Source organism: Microcaecilia unicolor, chromosome 5 (assembly GCF_901765095.1).
Source record: "Microcaecilia unicolor chromosome 5, aMicUni1.1, whole genome shotgun sequence".
NCBI classification, from domain to species: domain Eukaryota; kingdom Metazoa; phylum Chordata; class Amphibia; order Gymnophiona; family Siphonopidae; genus Microcaecilia; species Microcaecilia unicolor.
In genome coordinates, this window is record NC_044035.1 from 154,747,167 (window position 1) to 154,771,472 (window position 24,306).

General features: G+C 42.4%; 1 protein-coding gene across 9 annotated transcripts in view; it reads right to left on the reverse strand.

Annotated features, from left to right (window-relative positions):
- SORBS1 (sorbin and SH3 domain containing 1) overlaps positions 1 to 24,306 on the reverse strand; it is a 426,813-nt gene that overhangs the window by 71,077 nt on the left and 331,430 nt on the right. For all 9 annotated transcript variants that reach the window (XM_030203463.1, XM_030203457.1, XM_030203461.1 and 6 more), the window contains 2 exons: positions 15,177 to 15,352; positions 4,284 to 4,369 (listed from right to left, as the gene is read on the reverse strand). In XM_030203463.1, coding sequence (XP_030059323.1) covers positions 4,284 to 4,369; positions 15,177 to 15,352 — 262 coding nt within the window. The remainder of the gene's footprint in view (positions 1 to 4,283; positions 4,370 to 15,176; positions 15,353 to 24,306) is intronic.

The window sequence follows — 24,306 nt, forward strand, 5'->3', positions numbered from 1 at the left end:
ACAAATAACAAAGCAAGCTATTGAGCAGTGAAAAAAACATTTTGAATATAACTCTCCCCACCTCTACAGACACTTCAAAAACTACTCAACAGATAGAATGCAAGACCAAGGCGGTTTAGTAAAACTTCACAAGTTTGCTATTGTTTTCAATAGCGTTTGCTATTGTTTTGGACATATCAGTATACGTGGAGGGTCATAATCGAAAGGAAACGTCTATCTCCATGGGCGTTTATCTCCAAGAACGGGTCCATGAAGGGGCGGGCCGAACCGTATTTTTGAAAAAATGGACGTTTTTGAGCTGGGCGTTTGTTTTTTTTTAGCGATAATGGAAACTAAAAACGCCCAGCTCAAAAACGTCCTAATCCGAGCCATTTGGTCGTGGGAGGGGCCACGATTCGTAGTACACTCGCCCCCCCCTGATATGCCAGGACAGCAACTGGGCACCCTAGGTCAGTGCGGTGGACTTCAGAAAAAGCTCCCACATGCATAGCTCCCTTACCACGGTTGTTGAGCTCCCAACCTCCCTCCCCCAAAACCCACTACCCACAAATGTACAACACTACCATAGCTCCTAGGGGTGAAAGGGGCACCTACATGTGGGTACAGTGGGTTTTGGGGGCCTCCCATTTACCAGCACAAGTGTTACAGGTGGGGGGGGGATGGGCCTGGGTCCACCTCGCTGAAGTGCACTGCGGTACCCACTAAAAGTGCTCCAGGGACCTGCATACACGTAGGCCTCTAGGACTTGTTACTGCTGTATAACATTGGCACACCAGTTTACACCTGAAGACTAATCTCTCCGAAAACGTCCTTTATTGGAATAAGCATGCTTACTCACAGTTAACTGCAGATCAGAGGTTGTGCCCCACCACTGGCAACGAGTCTCCCTGGTACTGAGATTAGCAGGTCAGAGCTGGCAGAATGCTGTACAATGCCCTCTTTCAGCCACATTCAAGGGAAGAACTAAGTTCTCTAACGTGGCTAACACATGGAAGGGATCTAAAACTGGCTAACAAAAATGGCCACTAACTCATGGACTACCGGAAACACAACAGGGCACACTCTGACCCAGTAGGCAGGGGGGAAAGCACCATGGGAGAAGAGCATACCAACTTCCAACATCGTGAGACTGTAACACAAGCTAATGAAATCACCGAGCCCAATACCCTACACCCACCACAATACAATGCTGATGTGACCCTGTAGTACACCCGAGAGCCACATCTGACCCAGGGAAAGGCTGTGAGAGGATCGAACATATTCTGCTGTCATGGAGGTGGGTACGGCATTTGAGGGTGCCATACAGGCTGGAAAAAAAGTTTGTAAAGTGGGATTTTTTTGGTGGGAGGGGGCTAGAGATCACTGGGGGAGTCCGGGGAGGTCATTCCCGATTCCCTCCAGTGGTCATCTGGGCAGTTGGGGCACTTTTTTGGGACTTGTTCGTGAAAAAAAAAAAGAGTCCAAAAAAAGTGACCCAAAATCGTGGTATAAACGCCTTTTTTTTTCGATCATCAGCTAAAGACGCCCATCTCTCCTCGGCTGATAACCACGCCCCAGTCCCACCTCCACCACGCCTCCAACATGCCCCCCTCAACTTTACCCGTTTCTGCGACAGAGTGCAGTTGGAAACGCCCAAAATCGGCTTTCGATTATACCGATTTGGGCGCCTTTGCGAGAAAACCGCCCATCTCCCGATTTGGGTCGAAATATAGGCGTTTTTCTCTTTCGATTACAAGCTGTATAGTAACATAGTAGATGATGGCAGAGAAAGATCTGTACGGTCCATCCAGTCTGCTCAACAAGATAAACTCATATGTGCTGCTTTATGTGTATACCTGACTTTGATTTGTATCTGCCATTTTCAGGGCACACACCATAGAAGTCTGCCCAGCACTAGCCCCGCCTCCCACCACCACCCCCCCACCCCACCCCCGGCTCCCACCCCGCCACCAGCAAGCTCCACCCACTGGCTTCAACCCAGATAATGGGCCAGATAGGTTCATGCTGTCTCCTGTGATTAAACCTCCTTGGGGAGGGGCATGAGTTTTCCGACTGTTTAAGCACATGCTTTATTGAATACTGTCAGTTAGGCATCTAACTGCTGCATTTAGGCACACCTGTTTACAACAGCTATAGGGCAAGCGTAAGTGGTAGTACCTAAATTTAAGCACCTAATTGCTGTCTTATGCTAGTATTCTGTAATGGATTAAGTGCACAAATTTGCTGTTATAGAATACTAGTTTAGCACCTTTAATTGAATTGCCTCCTATAGGGTAATTTACAATTTCAATTCAATACCTCTACTCACCACAAAAAGCTGCACGTTATGAACAGGCTTTAAGCTGATAAATTATAATTGCTGGAAAAGGGGTAGGTTTTGGGAAGAAGTGCCACCTAATAAACTCCACCCACTCAGAAATCCTAGAGTTATGGGTTTAGTATTTAGATCCAGTAAATCTAACACACATTAGAAGATCCCTGGGTTACAGACAGAGTTTAGGATTCCAATAAAACAAACCACAAATGTGGGACATCTGTCATTTATGGGTGGTATTTAGTTTCAAGTTTACTTGCTATACAACATATCAGTACACCCTCTAATACGGTGATTCCCAAACCTAGTCATGGAGGTACCCCAGCCAGTCAGGTTTGCAGGATATCTACCATGAATATTCATGAGAGAGATTTGCATGCACTACCTCCCTCTTTAAATTCTCTCCACACATTGTGTAACTTTTTCTCACACTTCAGTGACGTCCATAAGCGACACTTTTTAAAAAATACATTAACAGTCTTTATAAAGGTAAGGCATGTTCGTTTTTTTGGGTTAGTTATGAGGAGTGGGTACAGGAGGTGATATTGTTAGGGATGCAAGGATGGGCCAAGGGCACACCTTCAATCTCATATACCCCTTTCAATTAACTTTCAGGCGCCTACCTCCCTCCTCCTGAGATTCTGATAATCAAACTCAATAATCATGATCATCGCAGTACCATCCCTCCCTCAATAATCCTGTCAAAATGCATAACTGGACATTATGGGCCCAATATTCAAAAAACCTGAGCTCTTAAATGTATGCCCCTATGTTAGGCTAAAAATGAGGCACAAATTTAGGAGCCTAAATATTCAGCTGAAAATTCATCTTAATTTAGGAGCTGAAAATTTATGCTTATACATTTAGGCTTGCCAATCTTTTGCTGAGACCTATGAGCCTAATTTATGAGCCTAGTGCTGAAAATCAGTGCAACTTTTTCCCCCACCCTAAATCCACTCTTGTTGCTACCCACTTTTTATGTTTCTAAATTCTAGTGAAATTTTGAGTATAAATTTAGGCATGCATCCCTAGTAAACTTTCAACAAGGACAATTTAGGAGCATAACTCTCAAAGTTAGGAGCACAACACTGCCCCCCCCCCCCCATACTTATTAAACTTTCTGATGAGGCAATTTTCAAAAGTCATTTAACCAAGCAAATAGGCTATTTGAAAACTGCCCATTCTGCCTGCAGGTAATCAAATGTGATGATGGTTCTTTTGGGTTTGTGTGGATTTACAGAATCTATTGTTTTACTCTGATTGTTGCTTTTTACCACACCTCAGAAGCTGCTTCCCTAACAGACTGTCCAGTCTTGCCTAATGGTTAAGCCGGCCCTAGAGGGATGTGAGGAAAGGTGGACAGGAATAGGGTGCGGGAAAAGCAGGACTGGGTATGTGATGTGGGTGGAGATGGTACTGTGAGTTAAGGGAGGTCTGGAGACGAAGGAGAAGATAGCAGAAGGGATATATAAGACCTAAGTGATAAGTGGTCTGCAAAATTGAGTTGAGATAGGCTGCTACTCATGGCAAGAAAGTGTGGCTGGGCCTCATAATGAGATGCCACCAAATGGTGAGAGATCACAACCTATTTGGAGAGCTATCAGAATTTCTAGGTTTTTCACATTAATAGGCCAGAGAATTCAGAGAGACAAGAGAATGGGGAAGGATGCCTGGGTACAGATGCTTTAATTGGTTACTTTCATAAAGAGGGGAAGAGGGAAATGGTGTGGAGTGGAGGAGTGGCCTAGTGGTTAGGGTGGTGGACTTTGGTCCTGGGGAACTGAGGAACTGAGTTCGATTCCCACTTCAGGCACAGGTAGCTCCTTGTGACTCTGGGCAAGTCACTTAACCTTCCATTGCCCATGTAAGCCGCATTGAGCCTGCCATGAGTGGGAAAGCGCAGGGTACAAATGTAACAAAAAAAAATGGCAAGTTGGCCCTGACACTGATTCCAATAGGACATACTCACCTCTTTGTCATTGAGATACCTGCGAAGAAGTTCTTCAGGGGCTTCTGTGAACTCATGGGGTGTGAATCGCCCAAGTGACTCAGAATCTGTCACAAAATAGCACAGTACGTTAGTAAAGAGAAAGCAGCTCTGTGATCGGGAAAATGCTGTGCCACAAAAGAAAACTCATCACTGATAATCTTAGGTGCTTTATTTATGACAGATTCAGATCAATCAATTAACTTCCCTTCAGTCTAGAACTACAATAACAAACATGGAAGCAGAAGTTGTTAAGAGGAAAAGAAACACACAGCAAACTCAATCTTCAAATCCTTACCTGATCATGCCCTTCGCCATTGCCACAGAAAATCTAGAGAGATCCCTGCATATGGTATGAATGCTGAATGCAGGGATTTTTGTAGAATAGAGCTTATCTGCAGACACATAATGTAAGACTAAACATTTTAAATTTCCATCTCTCTTTCTCTTCGATCAGAAGCCCACAGACGTGCTCTGATCAACTACAGGTTAACAGACTTGCCTCCCTAACCACAAGACTACAACCTCGCCTGAACTAGAGACTTTTAACCTCATCTCCCCAACCACAGGACTGGAAGCCTTGCCTCTTCAATCACAAGCACAGGTACAGTTTCATCAGTGGGAAGACAACTTCAATAATGCACAACCACATAGTTTTATCAATGCCAACCTACAGAATTATTGACACACAAACCTACAGCTTTGGGAAACATTGTGTTTTGACAGTCTGTTATAGGTTAGTACTGAGCAACATGCAGGACAATAATAGCACACATTAGAGCCAATGTGCTGAAATGCTGAAAATCTTGCAAAGTTTGTTACACCCACCAAAGCAGCAAATTATTGTTACATGGGATAGTATACACCAATTGCCAATTCAGCATGCAAAGTGGACTTTGCAAAAATTTTCACCTTCACAAATAATAAAATTTCACGTGTAGTTTTACACTAGCAAACTTTTATTCACAATGAATAATGAGAAACTGCAATGAAATGAGCTGCTTTGCATTAGTTAGCTAATAGCATAGCACAGAATAAAACTACATACTAAATTTGCTTTGTAAACTTGCAAAATAAATAAACAAAAACTATATATATATATATATATAAATACACACCTCAGGGCCCTTTACCAAGCTGCAGCAAAAGGGGGCTGGCGCGTGTGTCTCGCCTTCCTACAGGAAATGGCCGTACGTCAAGTAAAGCACTTGCCACGGGGCCATTTTGGGGGGAAGCCTTTACTGCCACCCATTGAGGTGGCGTTAAGGTCTCTCGTGTTAATCCGGCGGTAACTGGGCAGTGTGCTGCACTGTCTGATTACTGCCAAGTACACTCTGGCACTATAAAAATAGCTCCTCCCACCGAAATGGCCACGCAGCAAGTGCTTTACTTTCCACATGGCCATTTCCTGCAGGAAGGCGAGACTTCCCTTTCACCAGCTGCGGTAAAAAGGGGCCTCGGCGCACTTGTAAAACACAACTTGGTAAAAGGGGCCCTAAGGGACCTATTTACTAAATGGCAATAATGCCTTAATTCCTGCTGAACATCTTTAGTGCATATTAATTCAGCGTTAATGTACGCTAAACATTTGAGTATTTTTTCATCAATGTGTTTTTAAATGACAGTTTTTACTTTAAAATTTAAAGAAGCTGGTAGATAGGATAATCAGTTAATTTACATTTTAACATGGCTCACATTAATGAAAGAATTAATATTAATATGGTCATAATAGCACAAATGTAACTGACCTTAAGCGATGCATTTAACCTTTTTTTTTTTTGTTAAAAGTGAGCATTGCAAGGCTAACACTCCAACCAAAGTTTCATCTCAAACTGTCCTTTAAGGGCCAGTACTAGCCCAAAGTAACCCCCTTGCAGAGCCCCCTCCATGAAGCATCAACCCACTTCCCCAATCATATGCCCCAAGCATGCCCCCCAGAGCAGAATAATCCTTTCTTTGCCTGAATCATCATCTTCCCAAGGAAGAACCCTCCCAGAATGTCAACCTATCAGAAATTCTTCTCCCCTACTCCAGAGCAGAACAAACATCTCCACCCATCATAAATCCCCAGTTGAAGTTCCCCATTCCTCCCGGATCCCACTCTGCTAAGTGCTCCTACCCCACAGAAGAGGTCTCTGGATTTCTGCAGTGAAGTGAACCCCGTTCACTCCTGCCCCACCGCTTCCGTGGTGTTAAATGACCTCATATTTTCCTCTGTTCCAGGAGTTGGGTGGGGGCCAATGCCCTAGAGACATTCCACTTATGCGTTACCAGCTATGGTAAAACCAGATGTAGGGTCTTGTTTACTAAGGTGCTCTAGCGTTTTTAGCACATGCTAAAAATTAGCACACATTAATGCTTGAGACATCCATAGGAATAAACAGGTGTCTCTAGCATAAGGGTGTGCTAAAAATGTTAGTGCGCCTACAATGCAGCTTAGTAAACAGGGCCCTAAATGTAATATTTAGTAAAAGCTTAATGCCCTTTGGCAGATAGATTGTTCAATGGCCTGCATTTATTAAGTGGCCTTTTATAGTGATTGAAACCCTGGAAGCTGCTGGCCTCGACATTGAACTGCTTTGTAATGCAGTGTGCAAATTCTTTAAAAGTAACGTATTGCCAGGAACATATACACAATGCCAATATGTAAGAAACTGGTCTGAAGCTTCAAATTATTTAGATTTGATTTGATTTATTGCCTTGGTATACCATCTTGCACAACAGTATTAAACTAGTTGCCATATAGGGTACATAGAGTACTGTATGTAAATTAAGGCAGGAAATAAAATCTCACATTCTGGGTCATATGTTAAGACCTTGAAAATTCCTCAGAGAGAATACTAAGTGATGATTAAGAGAGATGCAAGCAATTATTCAAATTGTTCAGCAGTTGTTAACGAAAGTGAGGTCAGTGCTCAACAGCGGCAGGGGGTTTAGACCCTTGGTCTTCGCTCCCAGCCCTCTGAGCTGCCAATGCGTTTCCACTGCCTCCATTGTGTGCAAATCTGTATCACATATAAATAAATAAATAAATCACATCTATTCATCAGGGATATCCTTCAGTTTGAGACCCCTGATCTATCCTGTCTGACCCTCTCAGTCCTCGAAGGCCATTAATGGGTAGGTTTTCAGGATATCCCTAATGAATATGCATGAGAGAGATTTGAATATGATGGCGTTAGCAGGCAGCAAATATCTCTCATGCATATTCATTATCATTATTACTCAGCAACTACATAATGTACAAAAGCTTTATTCCATTTTACAACCTTAAATTACAAAAACTGCGTCTGTTCACGCTTTCCAAAAATACTAGGACTAGGGGGCATGCGATGAAACTACAGTGTAGTAAATTTAAAACAAATCGGAGAAACGTTTTCTTCACCCAACGCATAATTAAACTCTGGAATTCATTGCTGGAGAACATGGTGAAGGTGCTTAGCTTAGCAGAATTTAAAAAGGGGTTAGACAGTTTCCTAAAGGACAAGTCCATAAACCACTACTAAATGGACTTGGGAAAAATCCACAATTCCAGGAATAACATGTATAGAATATTTGTATGTTTGCGAAGCTCGCCAGGTGCCCTTGGCCTGGATTGGCCACTGTCGTGGACAGGATGCTGGGCTCAATGGACCTTTGGTCTTTTTCCAGTGTGGCATTACTTATGTACTTATGTTCATATCACATACTCTTGCTAACCTCACATTCACACCATAAGATATCCCCATTCAAGCAAATCACTCTTAAAAACCATTGATCCCCTGCATCCAGTCCACCATAATAGCTGAAGACTCAGTACTTATCTTGGTGACAACCACCAACGATCACACAGTCACATGCGTTGGCGTACTGGTTTGGCGCCATAGCATGAGAGCCAGAGGGAGTGCCCTGCCCCCCGTTATGCCAAACATGGACCCCTGAAGATGCTGCTATAGTGAAACACAATTCATGTAGGGTCATGGCAGAATGGGATTACTAGCAGTGGAATTGGAAAACATATTTAAAGGATTATTCCTCTGCACTGGGCTGTCTTAAAAGAGTTTTGATGAATAGTGGAGGACTTACAGTACAGTACTGAAAGAATATATGAAAAAGTTCCGGTGGAGAAATTTGTTAACTGAGGACTTGGAGTGGATTCTATAAAGTGATTTAACTACAGCAACATTCATGATTCAAGGTGTTTCCACAGTGGACTGTGTGATCATTGGCGGTTGTTGCCAAGATAAGTACCGAGTCTTCAACTATTATGGTGGACTGGATACAGGGGATTGATGTTTTTTAAGAGTGATTTGCATAAGTAGGGATATCTTAGGGTGTGAATGTGAGGTTAGCAAGAGTACGTGATATGAACAATATTTTTTAAAAATAGTTTTTGTAATTTAAGGTTGTAAAATAGAATAAAGTTTTTGTACATTATGTAGTTGCTGAGTAATAATGAGTTTATGCAACTAAATTGAAAATGAGAAACCCATATATTAGTGTATAATGCATATTCATTAGGGATATCCTGAAAACCTACCCATTAATGGCCTTCGAGGACTAAGAAGACCTGCAGATCAGACAGGATAGAACAGGGGTCTCAAACTGAAGGATATCCCTGATGAATATATATGATACAGATCTGCACACAACAGAGGCAGTGGAAACGCAAATCTCTTTATACACATAAGGGAAATATTGAAAACCTGACTGGTTTGTGGCTCTTGAGGACTAGAGTTTGAAACCCCTGGAATAGTCCAGAGCCTAGCATCAGAAAGGCACTGGGGAGACAGAGAGGTAGGTGTTGATGCCACATAGATGGAATAATATGGGGAGAAGATCACATTAAAATCCACCTCCAAGGAACACTCCAAACTCATTGTCACAGTGGCTTATTGTGTCAACACTGTGAGATAAAGAATGGAAAGGAACTTGAGCACTTAATCTCCTGGAGGTCCAGGACTGCAAGATGATTCAGATGTATGTTGGGCAAGTGGGGCTTGTCACTGGAACACAACTTGGCCAGAGAGCTCTGGGGGTAACATGTTGCCCTTTGGCTTCAATATGTCTCTCTGGATCTTGGCATCCTGCTCCTGGTTTCCTGCTGGATGTGCCTGGGATTTTTCCCTTGGATGGTGCAAGGAGGATTTCTTTAACTGAAAAGGGATAGGACTCATGAGGTACATATTTCTGAAAAGAGATGTGTTTGCCTGTAAATCCATTTTAGAGTTTCGAACCTTGTTCACTTGCTGGTCTGGCTGGCTGGTGGCCGTTAATGTGGTGTAGGAAGCTTGGCAGGATTTGTTGCAGGTTCTGGGCTTGTAGAAAGGAGCAGAATTGCTGCCGCTGCTGTCATTGGACATGCTAGAAATGCAATCCATCTCATCGGTGCAGGTGGAGGGCAGATCTGTAGGTGTATTATCACTCATCTCCCATGCCACATCCTCTAAGATGCTACTAGTGGGAGAAACAAGGCACAGAGCAGCATCTTGTGTCGTTTTCTCAACAATGTTTGTTTCCATGTCTACTAGAGATTCTATAGAAAAGGCTAAGTCAAGACCTTGCTGTTGCAGTGCATGTCTTGCAGGCTGGCTCGGTTCACTGCAAACATTCAGAGATGGCAGTGATCTGGACCGCTGGATCAAATGCTCGAAGATGTTCACGTTTGATGACACTATGTGCTTTGGGACATCCTTCACAATTTCATGGATGACCTCTTCAGAGTTGTTGGCCCTCTGCTTCTTCTCAAACATGGAAGCAATGTCTCGAACACTACCAGCAGCAGTGGGGCCCTGAATTTCTTGCCAATTAACATCGTGCATGTCCTTATACAGCAGGGCAAACTCAATTCCATTTTTCCTAGGGCTGAAAGTCGCAGCTAATCTAGAGCTCACACCACACTCTTGAAGGCTCATGCTGCTACTAGACTTCAGAGCATATCCTGTCTTAGATTTCATTAACATATTTTCAATCACCACCCCTGTCTCTAGCAAAGAACCATTTCTTCTTCTGCGTAATGCAACACAATTCTGAAGATTTTCACAACTTTGTGCTTTTTGCTGAGATAACACTGTGCCCTTCTTGTCCTGCAGGGAAGAACCTGCTGGAGCTAGGTTGGGCTTGAATTTGGAGGGCAGGACTTCAGGGACACAGGCTTTTGCAACTGACAAAGGCTTCTTATGTTTAGACATGCTACCAAATGTATTACTAACATTAAACACTTTGGTATTAACGGAGGAAGGTAAAATGATGTAAGCATTCCCACCTTTCTGATCCACTGATAAGCATGCAAGACAGAAGAGAAAACAACCTGTTAGCTTTAACTGCAGTCACAGAGCAGAGCAAACATGCATTGCACAGAAATTTAGAGAGAAAAATCAGTACAAGCCCTCTTTCAGAAAAAAAAAGCGCCTTATGATACATAAATATGAATGTAAGGCTGCTGAATTTTCCCATAGGGCTAAAACTGCTCCTATATCTATCTAATCTAGTTCATATTGACTTTTCAGGTTTGTATATTGTACCATATTGACATTGTTTTAATGAGTGCACATGCGCTATTTCCAACTGAATTTCTGTACATAATAATGTTGATTATAATCCATTTTCTCAGTTTCATATGCTGATAGAATGCTCCATGGACTAATGTAATAGTTCTTGCCACCTTTTAGATGGTCATTGTATATTCTCTGTTGTTTGTTCTTCGGTAAAAATTTTAATAAAAATTTGGTGAACTAAAAAAAACATGAAATAAAATTGAACTTTCGACAGTTTGATGGCAATAAGCTTGCTTGATCAATTTTTCTAGCCTGTACTGTATAATTTAGGAGACGTGGAGGGGCATAATCGAAAGGGGCGCCCAAGATTTCCTGAGGACGTCCTCGCAGGACGTCCTGGCGAAGAGGAGAGGAAACCCGTATTATCGAAACAAGATGGGCGTCCATCTTTCGTTTCGATAATACGGTCAGGGACGCCTAAATCGCAAAATTAAGGTCGACCTTAGAGATGGTTGTCCTTAGAGATGGTCATCCCCGATTTTCGGCCATAATGGAAACCGAGGACGCTCATCTCAGAAACGACCAAATCCAAGCCATTTGGTCAAGGGAGGAGCCAACATTCGTAGTGCACTGGTCCCCCTGATATGCCAGAACACCAACTGGGCACCCTAGGGGGCACTGCAGTGGACTTCACAAATTGCTCCCAGGTGCATAGCTCCCTTACCTTGTGTGCTGAGCCCCTCAAAACCCACTACCCACAACTGTACACCACTACCATAGCCCTAAGGGGTGAAGGGGGGCACCTACATGTGGGTATAGTGGGTTTCTGGTGGGTTTTGAAGGGCTCACATTTACCAGCACAAGTGGAGCAGGTAGGGGGGGATGGGCCTGGGTCCGCCTGCCTGAAGTCCACTGCACCCACTAAAACTGCTCCAGGGACCTGCATACTGCTGTCACGGAGCTGGGTATGACATTTCAGGCTGGCATAGAGGCTGGAAAATATATTTTTAAAATTTATTTTGGGGGGGTGGGAGGGGGTTAGTGACCACTGGGGGAGTAAGGGGAGGTCATCCCCGATTCCCTCCAGTGGTCATCTGGTCAGTTCGGGCACCTTTTTGAGGCTTGGTTGCAAGAAAAAATGGATCAAGTAAAGTCATCCAAGTGCTCGTCGGAGACGCCCTTCTTTTTTCCATTATCAGTCGAGGATGCCCATGTGTTAGGCACGCCCCAGTCCCGCCTTCACTATGCTTCCCGTGAACTTTGGTCGTCCCTGCGACGGAAAGCAATTGAGGACGCCCAAAATCGGCTTTCGATTATGCCGATTTGGGCGACCCTGGGAGAAGGACGCCCATCTCCCGATTTGTGTCGAAAATGGGCGCCCTTCTCTTTCGAAAATAAGCCTGATGGTACTCCAGTTTTTTTTGAGGGGCCCTTTTACTAAGCCGCTTAAGCGTCTATGTGCACCCAACGTGCACCAAAATGGAGTTACTGCATGGCTGTTGCGGTAATTTCATTTTTGGCAGGCGTCCGATACATGCGTCCGAAAAATAATCTTTATTTTCTGCCACGTGTATCGGACGTGCGCCAAGTGGCATTTGGCATGCATAGGGCATTACCGCCCGGTTACTACGTGAGACTTTACTGCTAGGTCAATGGCTGGCGGTAAGATCTCAGACCCAAAATGGACACACTGCAATTTTGATTTTGCCGCACGTCCATTTTCGGCAAAAATTTTTAGAAGGCCTTTTTTACAGGTGCGCTGAAAAATTATTCTGCACGAGCTCAAAACCTGCACCTACACTACCGCAGGCCATTTTTCAGCGCGCTTTAGTAGAAGGACCCATAAATGAGCTAACACTTCTACCAACAAAGGACAGCTTTAGAGCAGGTAAGTTTAGTTTTACTTTATCAATACCGATGGGAGACTGTGGATTTATTTTTTTGTTTGTAATATTAGTATTGAGCATTTAGCCATCATTTTGGAGGCGGAATAGAGAGCATTTGTGTGGCTGAGTACAGTTTGAGTAACAACACTATTGTTATTTTTTTACATTCACAGACATGGTCACTTTAATGATGAGCTTGAGAATGTAGTAAGGAGCTTTAAATGATCGCCTGTTCTGGGCTTATTTATAAAATTGCACTGAGGGGTCCTTTTAGAAAAGCATGCTAGCGTTTTTAGCATGTGCTAAATGCTAGGGACGCCTATATATCCCTACGGGTGTCTCTAGCATTTAGTGCGTGCTATTCATTAGTGCACACTAAAAACGCTAGTGCACTTTTGTAAAAGGACCCCTGAGTAAGCAAGCAAGGGCATTCTGCCTTGGTTGGGTAAACTGAGAGCCACCATTACATATTTAATATTTATTTGTACTGTGGTATTTACTCTCTGGCCTCGCACAGTAGTGGGATTTTTTTAAACTTCTTGTATAATCTATTTTCTTTATTTGGACTCACTTTGAGTGAATAAGTGTGTATGTAAATTGTAGTATTTTATAATCTATGTGCATATTTGTATGCTCTCCCCATGTGCTGCTCAAGCTCCAAACCTGTTCATGCCATCATTTCAAAATGTGTACTTTTGCACTAGTCGGTATTTTATAAGAGCTCACTGACATGTGTATGTGGCCACATCTGACCTTAAGTAACTAAAATACTCCAAAGTGGGCATGTACTTTACCTCTTAAAGCAAGCACCAACTTATAAAATTATTCCTCACTTGGCCTAAGAAATTTAAAGAGAAGCACTTAAACCAAGGTCGACTGCATATGTGCTTTTGAAAATCTGACTTTGCATGGGCACAACAGGAGAGAACAGGTACCTCACAGATTGTCAGGACAAACACATACAGTAGGGATGACCAAATTAGTGTGGTGTTTTTTTCATGTGAGCACAGCTTGGCATTTTCGTTAGAGAGACACTGCTTTTTTCCCATCTTAACTGTGGTTTTTACACTAACTGTTCCACACTGCCTACTGTATTATCCCAGAATTATGGACTCCTGATGCAGGCATTATTACTGAAACATGGCCTGCTTGTCCTCGGAGAATGACTTATACAACAGCAAAAATCACTGCTAAAGTCACCTCTCATTTATCCAACCCCCATTAAATATAAAGGAATCGGGTCTATTTTGATTATATCCTTGCTCAGAAAAATCAAGGCTTTTAGGCTTAGCTGTAAAATAATCCTTCTTTTTCATTTTGCTCAACTGTAAAAGAAATGATATTTTGGGAAAACATGACTAAAGTCGCAGATCCAAACTGCTGAGAATGGGCAATTTTCATGTCGTGGGACCATAAGCAGTCAAAAAAAGTTACATTTAAAATTCTGCAACTTTTTTTTCCATACACAAAGGATTGGGGTTGGACTGTTGTATAATTGTTTGCTCTAAGAGAATTCATTAACATAACAATAATATTTATATACTGCTGTAACCAAAAAGTTCTAAGCAGTTCACAGATCAGACGAGAGACCGAGACAAACTCCCAGGAATTATAATACCGGATTCAATTAAAAAATCATAAATCCTTAAATAATTTAACTAATGACAAATTTCTGAAAAAGCCAGGTTTTTAGATTTCTCCTTAAAGGGTAAATATGGAAATGAAAAAAACAAACTGAGATTTCCCGCCAAAATTTAGGAGCGTGATATGTTTTTTTATAACCTTTAACAGAAGGAAAATTAAATGGGAACTATTAATAATTCTCCTATTCCTGGACAAAATAGTAAACTGAAAATTGTCCAGCATATATTCAGGACAAATCCCATCTAGAACTTAGTTTTTGATTCAAGATACCCAGGAATATAAGATTGTAATAGTCCAATTTTGACAATATCAGCAACTGGACCAAAAGTCTGAATTTATCTAATTAAAAAAAATCATCTTACACATCTCAAGATGCTCCTTGAAGCTGTCTCCTATCTAGAAGGTAGTTTAAAATTTTCTAGGTTGAAACTTCTGTACAATGTGCTTCAGTTAATGTTACTTTGGCACAGGGACAGAGGAGGCCTCAGACTATCCTGACCTCCCATTCTCTACCAACTGTTAAGTCGAATTATGGTTGTCATGTTAGTCCACTTGTATATGTTAAAATAAGTATACGTACAAATAATTTATAGGTGATACCTTTTTAGTAAACTAATTTAATATCAGTTACCTAATGAAGACAGAATAGCTCTCAATAGCTAGTCACAGATATATTAAGTTAGACCACTAAAAAGGCATCACCTGTAAATTGCTAAACATTATTTTCACAAACTGTGTACATTCTGCTGGTGGAAAGTTATTCCCTACCACATGCAAAAGCTGCAGCCATGACAACAGATTTAAGAAACACATTCTTTTCCTGACAAAGTGCAAAGGCAATCTGGAAAATGAGTGATTCATGAACTTACCTCTAGTGGAAGAGGAACTGGAGGGTCTCTTGTTTAGGCTGCTCAACCCTTGAAAGGGGATGTCTCCGCCTTCTAGAACATTCTTATAAATCTGTCGTTCATTCTCCAAGTCCATGTGACATGTGGGTGCTGAGTTTGGTTCTTTCTTTGTTCCATTGGAAGCAGGTGAACTGGAGCTGGGAAATATTACCAAACTGTTATTTTCAGTTCACTTTTCAGTGTGAACTGGGAGATTACAGCAGAGAAAAATAACATCAAAACTAATAATTCACCTATTCATAATCTGGAGATATTTTAATTGTATGGCATGTGTAGCAACCTCCAAAAAGTGGTGTTCTCTCTTTGAAAGGTATGGTTAAAAAATGTGAGCACACTAAGCAGTGTTGCATACTGACTGAAAGTTTAATAAAACCCAAATATTGAGACCACTTCAAAATCTGCATTTAGTGGTGATTTTAGACTTAAATGAAATGTAAATGAACATGTCCGAATGAATAGAAACTAACTGGTCAAAATTCAGCTGGCGACAGTCAACGTTTCTTTAAATGCTGACCGCTGCTGACTAATTAAGACCTGGAAACTTAGTGCAGGGCCCTATCTGTGACACCAGCACTGAATATTTGGGTCTTTGGCAGTGCCCAGAAGCTATCCAGATACAGATGATTGAACAGTGGCATTACAAATAGGGCAGTCAGTAATTCATCACCATGCCAACCACATAAAGGTAGTTTTATATGATGCAGTCACATGAGTAAACCAATAATTTACTATATCATCACCCTTATGATGCCCCACTCCCAGACCATTGAAATACACAAAACCCGCACTCACAGTATACGATATAAATTACACATCCTTGATCCTGATTCATCTTTGCCATTTTGGGGGCACAGACTGTAGAAGTCTGCCTAATACTAGTCTTAATTCTCAACTACTAGAGCTGATGTCTAAGCATCACTCCACTCCTGCCCATCATAACACATCAATGGCCTTGAAATAATTTAAGATTTGTTTTGATTCCATTCTCTTTCTATATAGGGATCTTCTGTGTTTATTCCATGCATTTTTGAATTCCATCACTCTTTTTGTCTGCATCACCTCCACCGGGAGAGAATTCCAGGCGAAGTATTTTCTGATGTTACTCCTAAGTCTACCACCCTGCAATCTCAATTCATAGTAGAGGAGTGGCCTAGTGGTTAGAGTACCAGTCTTGCAATCTAGAGGTGGCTGGTTCAAATCCCACTGCTGCTCCTTGTGATCTTGGGCAAGTCACTTAACCCTCCATTGCCTCAGGTACAAACTTAGATTGTGAGCCTTCCTGGGACAGAGAAATATCCAGTGTACTTGAATGTAACTCACCTTGAGCTACTACTGAAAAAGGTGTGAGCAAAATCTAAATAAACAAATATCATCTGGTTCCCCATCTCTGAAAACGATTTCTTTGTATATTAAGACCTTTCATAGCCTTACTCACATAGCTAACTGGACATAATTAGGATCGATTTTAATGCAATCCAACATGCCCATTTAGCTATGTGAGCAACACCATCGAGTATCACCGATGCCAGCATAACTCCCAGCTCCACCTCAATTCCACCCCCAAACTGCCTCAGCACTTACCGGACAATGCCATAGTAGTCAATACAGGTATTCAATGGCACTGTCTGGTTAAGTGCCACTGCATATGAGCTCCTGGGCTGGCCGGCACAATTTAACCAGGCAGGTGCCTCTCCTGCTTAGTTAAATTATTTTTGAATATCGACTCCTGAACCCATTCTGTCCCATCGTTTTCAGCTCTCTCTGGTAGCACCTTAATTCTGATCATGAGAAAGTCAGAAACAAACATCGCTTTTATCTCCAAGTGGAAAAGCTTCCTAAAATGTAATTTTGCATCAGTTCATAAAACTTGAGCTGATCTCTCATACTCACTGATCTTTTCAAGCCACACAAACTATCCAACCTCTTCTGTGATGGAGTTAAGCATGCCTGGGATGGATATAGGTGGCAAAATTAGCCCTTTCCTGTGATTATCTACTGGATTCTTCATATGGGACTAACCTACATTGAATGGCAGTGACAGCACTAAATAGGAATATGATTGCATCGTCAATGAAAAGACATTAAGGAAACCTACATGGCTACTTTGAAAGGATGGGTGAAGGACACGGACAGAGGGTTCTATATGGGAATTTGTGTACGCTGGGCCACACCTATCTGCACTCATTTACCGTGTCACTAAGATACAGCCAGGATAACTTCCTCTGAAAGCATATTTCACAATACTACTAACAATGTAAACCATTTGTGTCTCTGGAGATAAAACCTGCAGTCTGGTTTCAGTGGTACCCCCTTGTGTCTGACTAGGGAAATGACTCGTTTGTTAGGTAGAACAAGCACAATGACTATATTTTTATCCATTTGTCTCTATAATAAATAGAATATGTAACAAGCTCTCTTTAAGTTCATTCAAAAAACATTAGCTCACTTAACATAAATAGTTATTGTTGAAAATATTAGTAACAATTATTATAATTACTGTATGTGAAAAATAATATCAGAACAGCTGAAATGCAGGGAACCTGAGGAAAGGAAGAGGTTATATGGATTCTTCTGGAAAGAGAAGATGAAACCTGTATCAACATGGGTGTTATTTACAGACTTCCGGCACAAATGGAGGATAAGCTGGACAAGGATCTTATCCAAGATATCCATAAGCTTGGAATTAAAGGGGAGGTGCTGTTGCTGGGAGATTTCAACTTGCCTGACGTGGATTGGAATGTCCTGTCGGCAGAATTGAAAGAAGCAGGGAGATCATGGATGCCATGGTGTTCCTTGATCGGCTGGCACCCGGGGTGGATCACCGCTGTGCACCATCCCCCCCCCCAATGCAGCGTCGTCGTTCTGCCGGCGCATCACCTCAAACTCCCCCCGGGTGCATTGCCTCTTACCTCCTGGGGTGCTGGGAGCAGATGCACGGCTGTCAGCTTCACCAATTCCCTGCTCCCTCTGCCCCGGAACAGGAAGTAACATCAGAGGGAGCAGGAAACCAGCAGAGCTGACAGCTGCATGGCTGCTCCATGCACCCCGCCTGCGGCATGCACCCGGGGTGGAACGTCCCCACTTCCCCGCCCTCGGTACGCCACTGCATGGAAGCCTGTCAAAGTGCTTTGAATATAAGAACATAAGAGTAGCCATACTGGGTAAGACCAATGGTCTATCTAGCCCAGTATCCTGTTTATGAAACAGTGGCCAACCCAAGTCACAAGTACCTAGCAGAAACCCAATTAGCAGCAACATTCCACACTACCAATCCCGGGGCAAGCAGTTGTTTCCTCATGTCTGTCTCAATAGCAGACTATGGACTTTTCCTCCAGGAATTTGTCCAAATCTTTTTTAAATACAAATGGTGACCGAAACCCACGAGGGAAAGGTTGACACTGGATCTAGTGCTCACAAACAGAGGAAGTGTTTCAAACATCTGGGTGGGTGCCCACCTAGGCAATAGTGATCATCAAAAGATATGGTTTGATATAAGAGCAAAAGCAGAGTGCAGATGCACAAAACTCAAAGTACTGGATTTCAGACGTGCTGATCTTGATAAAATAGGGGAATACCTGAAGGAGCTGATGGCAAGGGTAAGCATTGGAAAAGTGTAAGCGCAGTGGTCCAAGCTGAAAGCTGCTACAGCAACAGATCTGTATACAAGGAAAGTAAACAAAAACAAGAGAAAGAGGAAGCCTATATGGTTCTCCAAACAACTGGCTGAAAAAATAAGGGCAAAAGAGGTTTCGTTTAAGAAATATAGAAGAATGCAACAAGAGGACCACGAAAAAGATTACTGGAATAAACTCAAAGAAGAGAAGAGAGAAATAAGGCTAGTGAAAGCACAGGCAGAAGAAAAAATGGCTAAAGATGTAAAGAGATGTAACAAAACCTTCTTCAGATATATTGGGAAAAGCAGAAAAGCTGGGAATGGAATTGGTAAACTGAAAGATGCCGAGAATAGCTATGTAAAGAATAATGAGGATAAAACGAACATGCTAAACAAACTTAGATTGTGAACCCTCCAGGGACAGGGAAATACCCAGTGTACCTGAATGTAACTCACCTTGAGCTACTACTGAAAAAGGTGTGAGCAAAATCCAAATAAATAAAAGATAAATACTTTGCTTTAGTGTTCACAGAAGAAAATCCTGGAGAAGGTCGTGGTCAACTGCCGAAGGTTTATCTGGGAATGGAGAGGATATTGGACCATTCACAGAAGAAAGCATTTATAAACAGCTTGAGAACCACAAAATTCTACTGCTTTGCCACCTTTTTATCTACCATCTATCTCTCCCTGTCTCTCATCCACCCAGCCCCCCTCCGTTTCACCTAACCCACCCCACCCTCTTCCTGTGTCATTGGAATGCTTTTGTGTTTCACTTATATATACTGATATTTGTCAACATTTGTTTATTTCTGATCTGAAGAAGGGTTGCTTTCAAAAGCTAATTAAAAAATGTATTAAGTTAGTCCAGCGTTTCCCAAACTGTGCGCCGCGGCGAACTCACAGGGGTACCAGGGGGCAAATGGGAGGTTAACAGGCTCAGTTTTTGCCCCCCTGCACCTCCTTTCCTCTTGTACTGCCAGCTTGGCGCCATTAAGTTTTTTTAAGCAGTGCACGTAAACGTCAGCAGGAATAGGCTGTTTCAGCCAATCCCGGGGCCTTTCTTCAGCCCTCGGGGGCTGGACATGCTGAAGGAAGGCCCCTGGGATTGGCTGAAGCTGCCTGTTTCTGTTGATGTGTATCAGTACTGATTAAAAATAATTAATCACGCCGTGGCCGAGTGTGTGCTTGCTTCACAAAAGCAGGGACAGGGAAGACTATAGGCCGGTAAGCTTCATGTCGGTGGTATGAAAAATAATGGAATCGCTGCTGAAGAAAAAGATAGGTAACTTTCTAGAATCCAGCGGGTTGCTGGATTAGAGGCAACATGGCTTTACCAAAGGAAAATGAGCCTGATCGATTTCTTTAACTGGGTGACCACAGAACTGGATGAAGGATGTGTGCTAGATGTAATATATTTGGATTCCAGCAAAGCCATTGATACGGTTCCTCACAGAAGACTGTTGAATAATCTGAGTGGGCTGAACTTAGGATCCAAAGTGGTGAACTGAATTGGAAACTGTTTGACTCACAGGAAGCAGAGGGTGGTGGTAAATGGAATCCGCTGAGAGGAAAGGAAGGCAAGGAGTGGAGTGCCTCAGGGGTTGGCACTAGGGCTGATTCTGTTTAATATATCTGAGAGAGACATTGCTGAAGGGTTAAAAGGGAAAGTTTGCCTTTTTGTGGATGACATGAAGATAGCCAATAGAGTGGATACCCAGGAGGGAGTAGAAACTATGAGAAGAGATCTTCAAAAATTAGAAGAATGATCAAAGGTCTGGCAGTTAAAATTTTAACGCCAAGAAGTGCAGAGTGATGCACTTTGGATGCAGAAACCCAAAGATGATGTACCAGATAGGAGGAGAGGATCTCAAGGTGACGAAACAATGTGGCAAGGCAGTGGCCATAGTTAGAAGGATGCTAGGTTGAATACAGAGGGGTATAACCAGCAGAAGAAACGAGGTGTTGATGCTCCTGTACAAGTCACTAGTTAGGCCCTACTTGTGAGTATTGTGTTCAGTTTTGCAGGTCAAATCTTGCTGAGGACGTAAAAAGACTTGAAGCGGTTCAGAGAAAAGTGACTAAAATGGTATGGAGTTTGCAATGCAAGACATAGGAGGAGAGACTTGAGGACCTGAACATGTATACCCTGGAGGAAAGGAAAGACAGGGATGATATGATACAGACGTTCCAATTCTTAAAAGGTATTAATATACAAACAAATATTTTCCAGAGATGGGAAAGTTATAGAACTAGACAAAGTGAATTGAGGTGGAAGGGGGGGGAGGGCAGACTCAGGAATAATATCAGGAAGTATTTTTTCATGGAGAGGGTGGTAGATACTTGGAATGCCCTCCCACGGAAGGTGGTGGAAATGAAAACGGTAACGGAATTAAAAAATGCATGGGATAAACACAAACGAATCCTGTTTAGGAGGAATGGATCCACAGAAACGTAGCGGAGATTGGGCGGCAACACCGGTAGTTGGGAAGCAAAGTCAGTGCTAGGCAGACTTCTACGGTCTGTGTCCTGATCATGGCTAGACAGATTCAGCTTCAGTAACTGAAGAACAAAACCAGTGCCGGATAGACTACTATAGTGTGTGCCCTGAAAATGGCAAGAACAAATCAAGATCAAGTATATGTATGTAGTATCACATCATATCTTATACTGAGTTTATCTTCTTGGACAAACTGGATGGACCATACAGGTCTTTATCTGCCGCCGTCTACTATGTTACTATAAATAAGACCTCTCGGTGTGTCACAATATGTCCACAGTAATTAATAGAACATGGCACAGTATATACAACAAAGAACACTGGAGAACGTAAACTTTATTGAAGAGAAGGCTGGAGAAAAACCGCTTGGTAGGAAAACACTCAAGGCCCAGATAGCATTTATTCAGCAGCTGTAAATGGAGTACGCTAAAATCCTTGGAAGACTCTAGTACTGAACTTATCAAGGACTCCTTTGTAGTTTTCAGATGAAATCCTGCCCAGGTCTTTAGTGAGGCTCTTAAAAAAACTGTTGACTTTTTCAAATAAACATTCAATAGTGCTTACAGAAACACAGCAGTCAGGCCTAAATATTAAAAGCAACTAAAATACATAAAATACAGAATTATCTTAAGAAAATAACGCCATAGGAAAGACTGATTCTTAGTCCACCATCAAGGGCAAGGGAGACAAAACTCAGAAAAATACTCCAGGAAAAAAGATTTGCCATCAACAGATGCTACATCTTTGCAAGTCTTTTATAGAGTGTAACAAGGGACTTCTGCTGCAACTGTGATGAAGACATTGGTTCACATATAACGAGAGGATGACGGTGGAGAGTGTGATTCAAGCTGTCTCGGCCCTGCAGTTTGGGGAGAAGAATTTGGTCTCCAAATTGACAGATACTCACCATGGCTCCAGGATGAGTATCTGTCAATTTGGAGACCAGACTAGGAGTTTCACTTGGGAGATAAAGAGAAGGTGGAATCCAGAAAAAGGATTTGGGGAGGAGTGCTTGAGGAGAAAGATGAGATTTGGAGGTGCAGCAGGGGCATGTCTTTTTCTGTCTTTCTTTATGTGGATTTATTTACCATCTTTTTTGAAGAAATTCACCAAGGTGGTGTATAGCAAGTATAAGTTGAACATAGACAATAGATAATTACAGCAGTAAAAGTATTTAAACAGTACATAGTATGACACAGAATGTCACTTACAATGTCAACAAAACAGGAATAAAACATTTTAATAGCATAGGGTTTAAGCAGAGATGGACCATATAGACAGATATGCTAGAGTAACAGAAGTTAGAAAGTAAAGGAACTAATTTTAAAGGAAGTTGTGTTTGACCTGCACGGAAATGGGGTTAGCGGGAGGAGGAGCCTAATGGTTAGTGCAGCAGGCTTTAATCCTGGTGACCTGGGTTCGATTCCCACTGCAGCTCTTTGTGACCTTGGGCAAGTTAGTTAACTCTCCATTGCTGCAGGGACAAAAACTTAGGGTTTTTTTTACTAAAGCTTAGTTTTCCTATGGGCCCTGCTGCAGATAATTCCAGGTAAGCTTTAGTAAAAGATCCCCTTAGACTGTGAGCCCTCTAGGACAGAGAAAGTACCTGCATATAATGTGTACAGTGCTGTGTACATCTAGTAACGCAATAGAAATGATTAGTATTAATAGTAGTAGCAGTACAAGGCTTCCCAAACTGTTTTGAGGATGCACAAACAGTCTGGTTTTTGGAATATCTGATATGAATATGTATGACATATATTTGCAAACACTGAAACCCAGTATATATCCTATATAATAAAAAGCACCTCCAACGTTCTGAAGCTGAGAAAGTGAAGCCTTGAAGCATTCGTGCTCCTGCTGTATCCATCTCCTGAATTGATGTAACGTACTTCCGTGTACGTCACACACAGCACTGACCAACCGCATGCTACCAACACGAGGCCCTGCCCCTGCTGCACTCGCCACCACACAGGCAGCAGCGAAGTAGAAGGTGGTAGGCGGGTTTCAGCGACATCACGGCTTTGTACAGAAGGAATACTGGGAATTGTGGGCTGTGTGTGCGTGGGTCACGGGCGTCCCTGTGCAGCTCTTTATGACCTCACTGGCGCTACCTGCGTGGGAGCGGGATGCTTTTAGTGACCGCAGGTAAGGAATGAAGTCCCGACGGCAGCCTGTCAGTGCTCCGGTCTTTGCAGGGAGTACATTTCAGGGTACCTACCATATGACCCACGCGTGGAAATAGGGCCTTTGCAGTGCAATGCTTGCACACTTTTATGCTGCTAGACTTCTCTTACAGTATAAAAGTCATGGGTGTAGTGGCCAGCCTTTGTAATTGCACGAGTGTTGTGCGTCTCAAAAGCTGTGGGGTGATCCTGTGTGTACGGGGATCTGAGGTTGCTCCAGTCGCACACACTCTCATTCTCACACACACACTCGCACCCAATCTCACTCTCTCTCTGTCACACACGCACATTCACTCTCTCTCTCTCACACAGTCACTCTCACACACACTCTCTCAAACATACACATTCCAAGGAAAACCTTGCTAGCACCCGTTTCATTTGTGTCAGAAACGGGCCTTTTTTACTAGTCAATTTATATCATGCATATTCTGTGTGGATATCACGAAAACCCTCATCTTACAAATACAGACAATTGAGGTGGATCAAAAAAATGTATAACTGACTCTTTGGAACTCAACCATACATTTGTATAAGAAAAGTAACACAAGCAGAGCACTAATCTGTTTTAACTTAGGCTTCAGTAATAGAGCATTCCTGTTTCTCTAGGTATCCCACTCAGAAATAAACAGATTTTTATAATTAAAAAATAACATGTCTAAATTTGAAAAACATTTTAAGCAGTCATTATCTAAGGTTATATGTCCAATAATCCAAATAAATGTAAACCATCAGAGGAGAGCCTTCAGCGACTCTTTTGATGTCAGGACAGCCAAAGTGGTCCATCCTTTTTTGAAG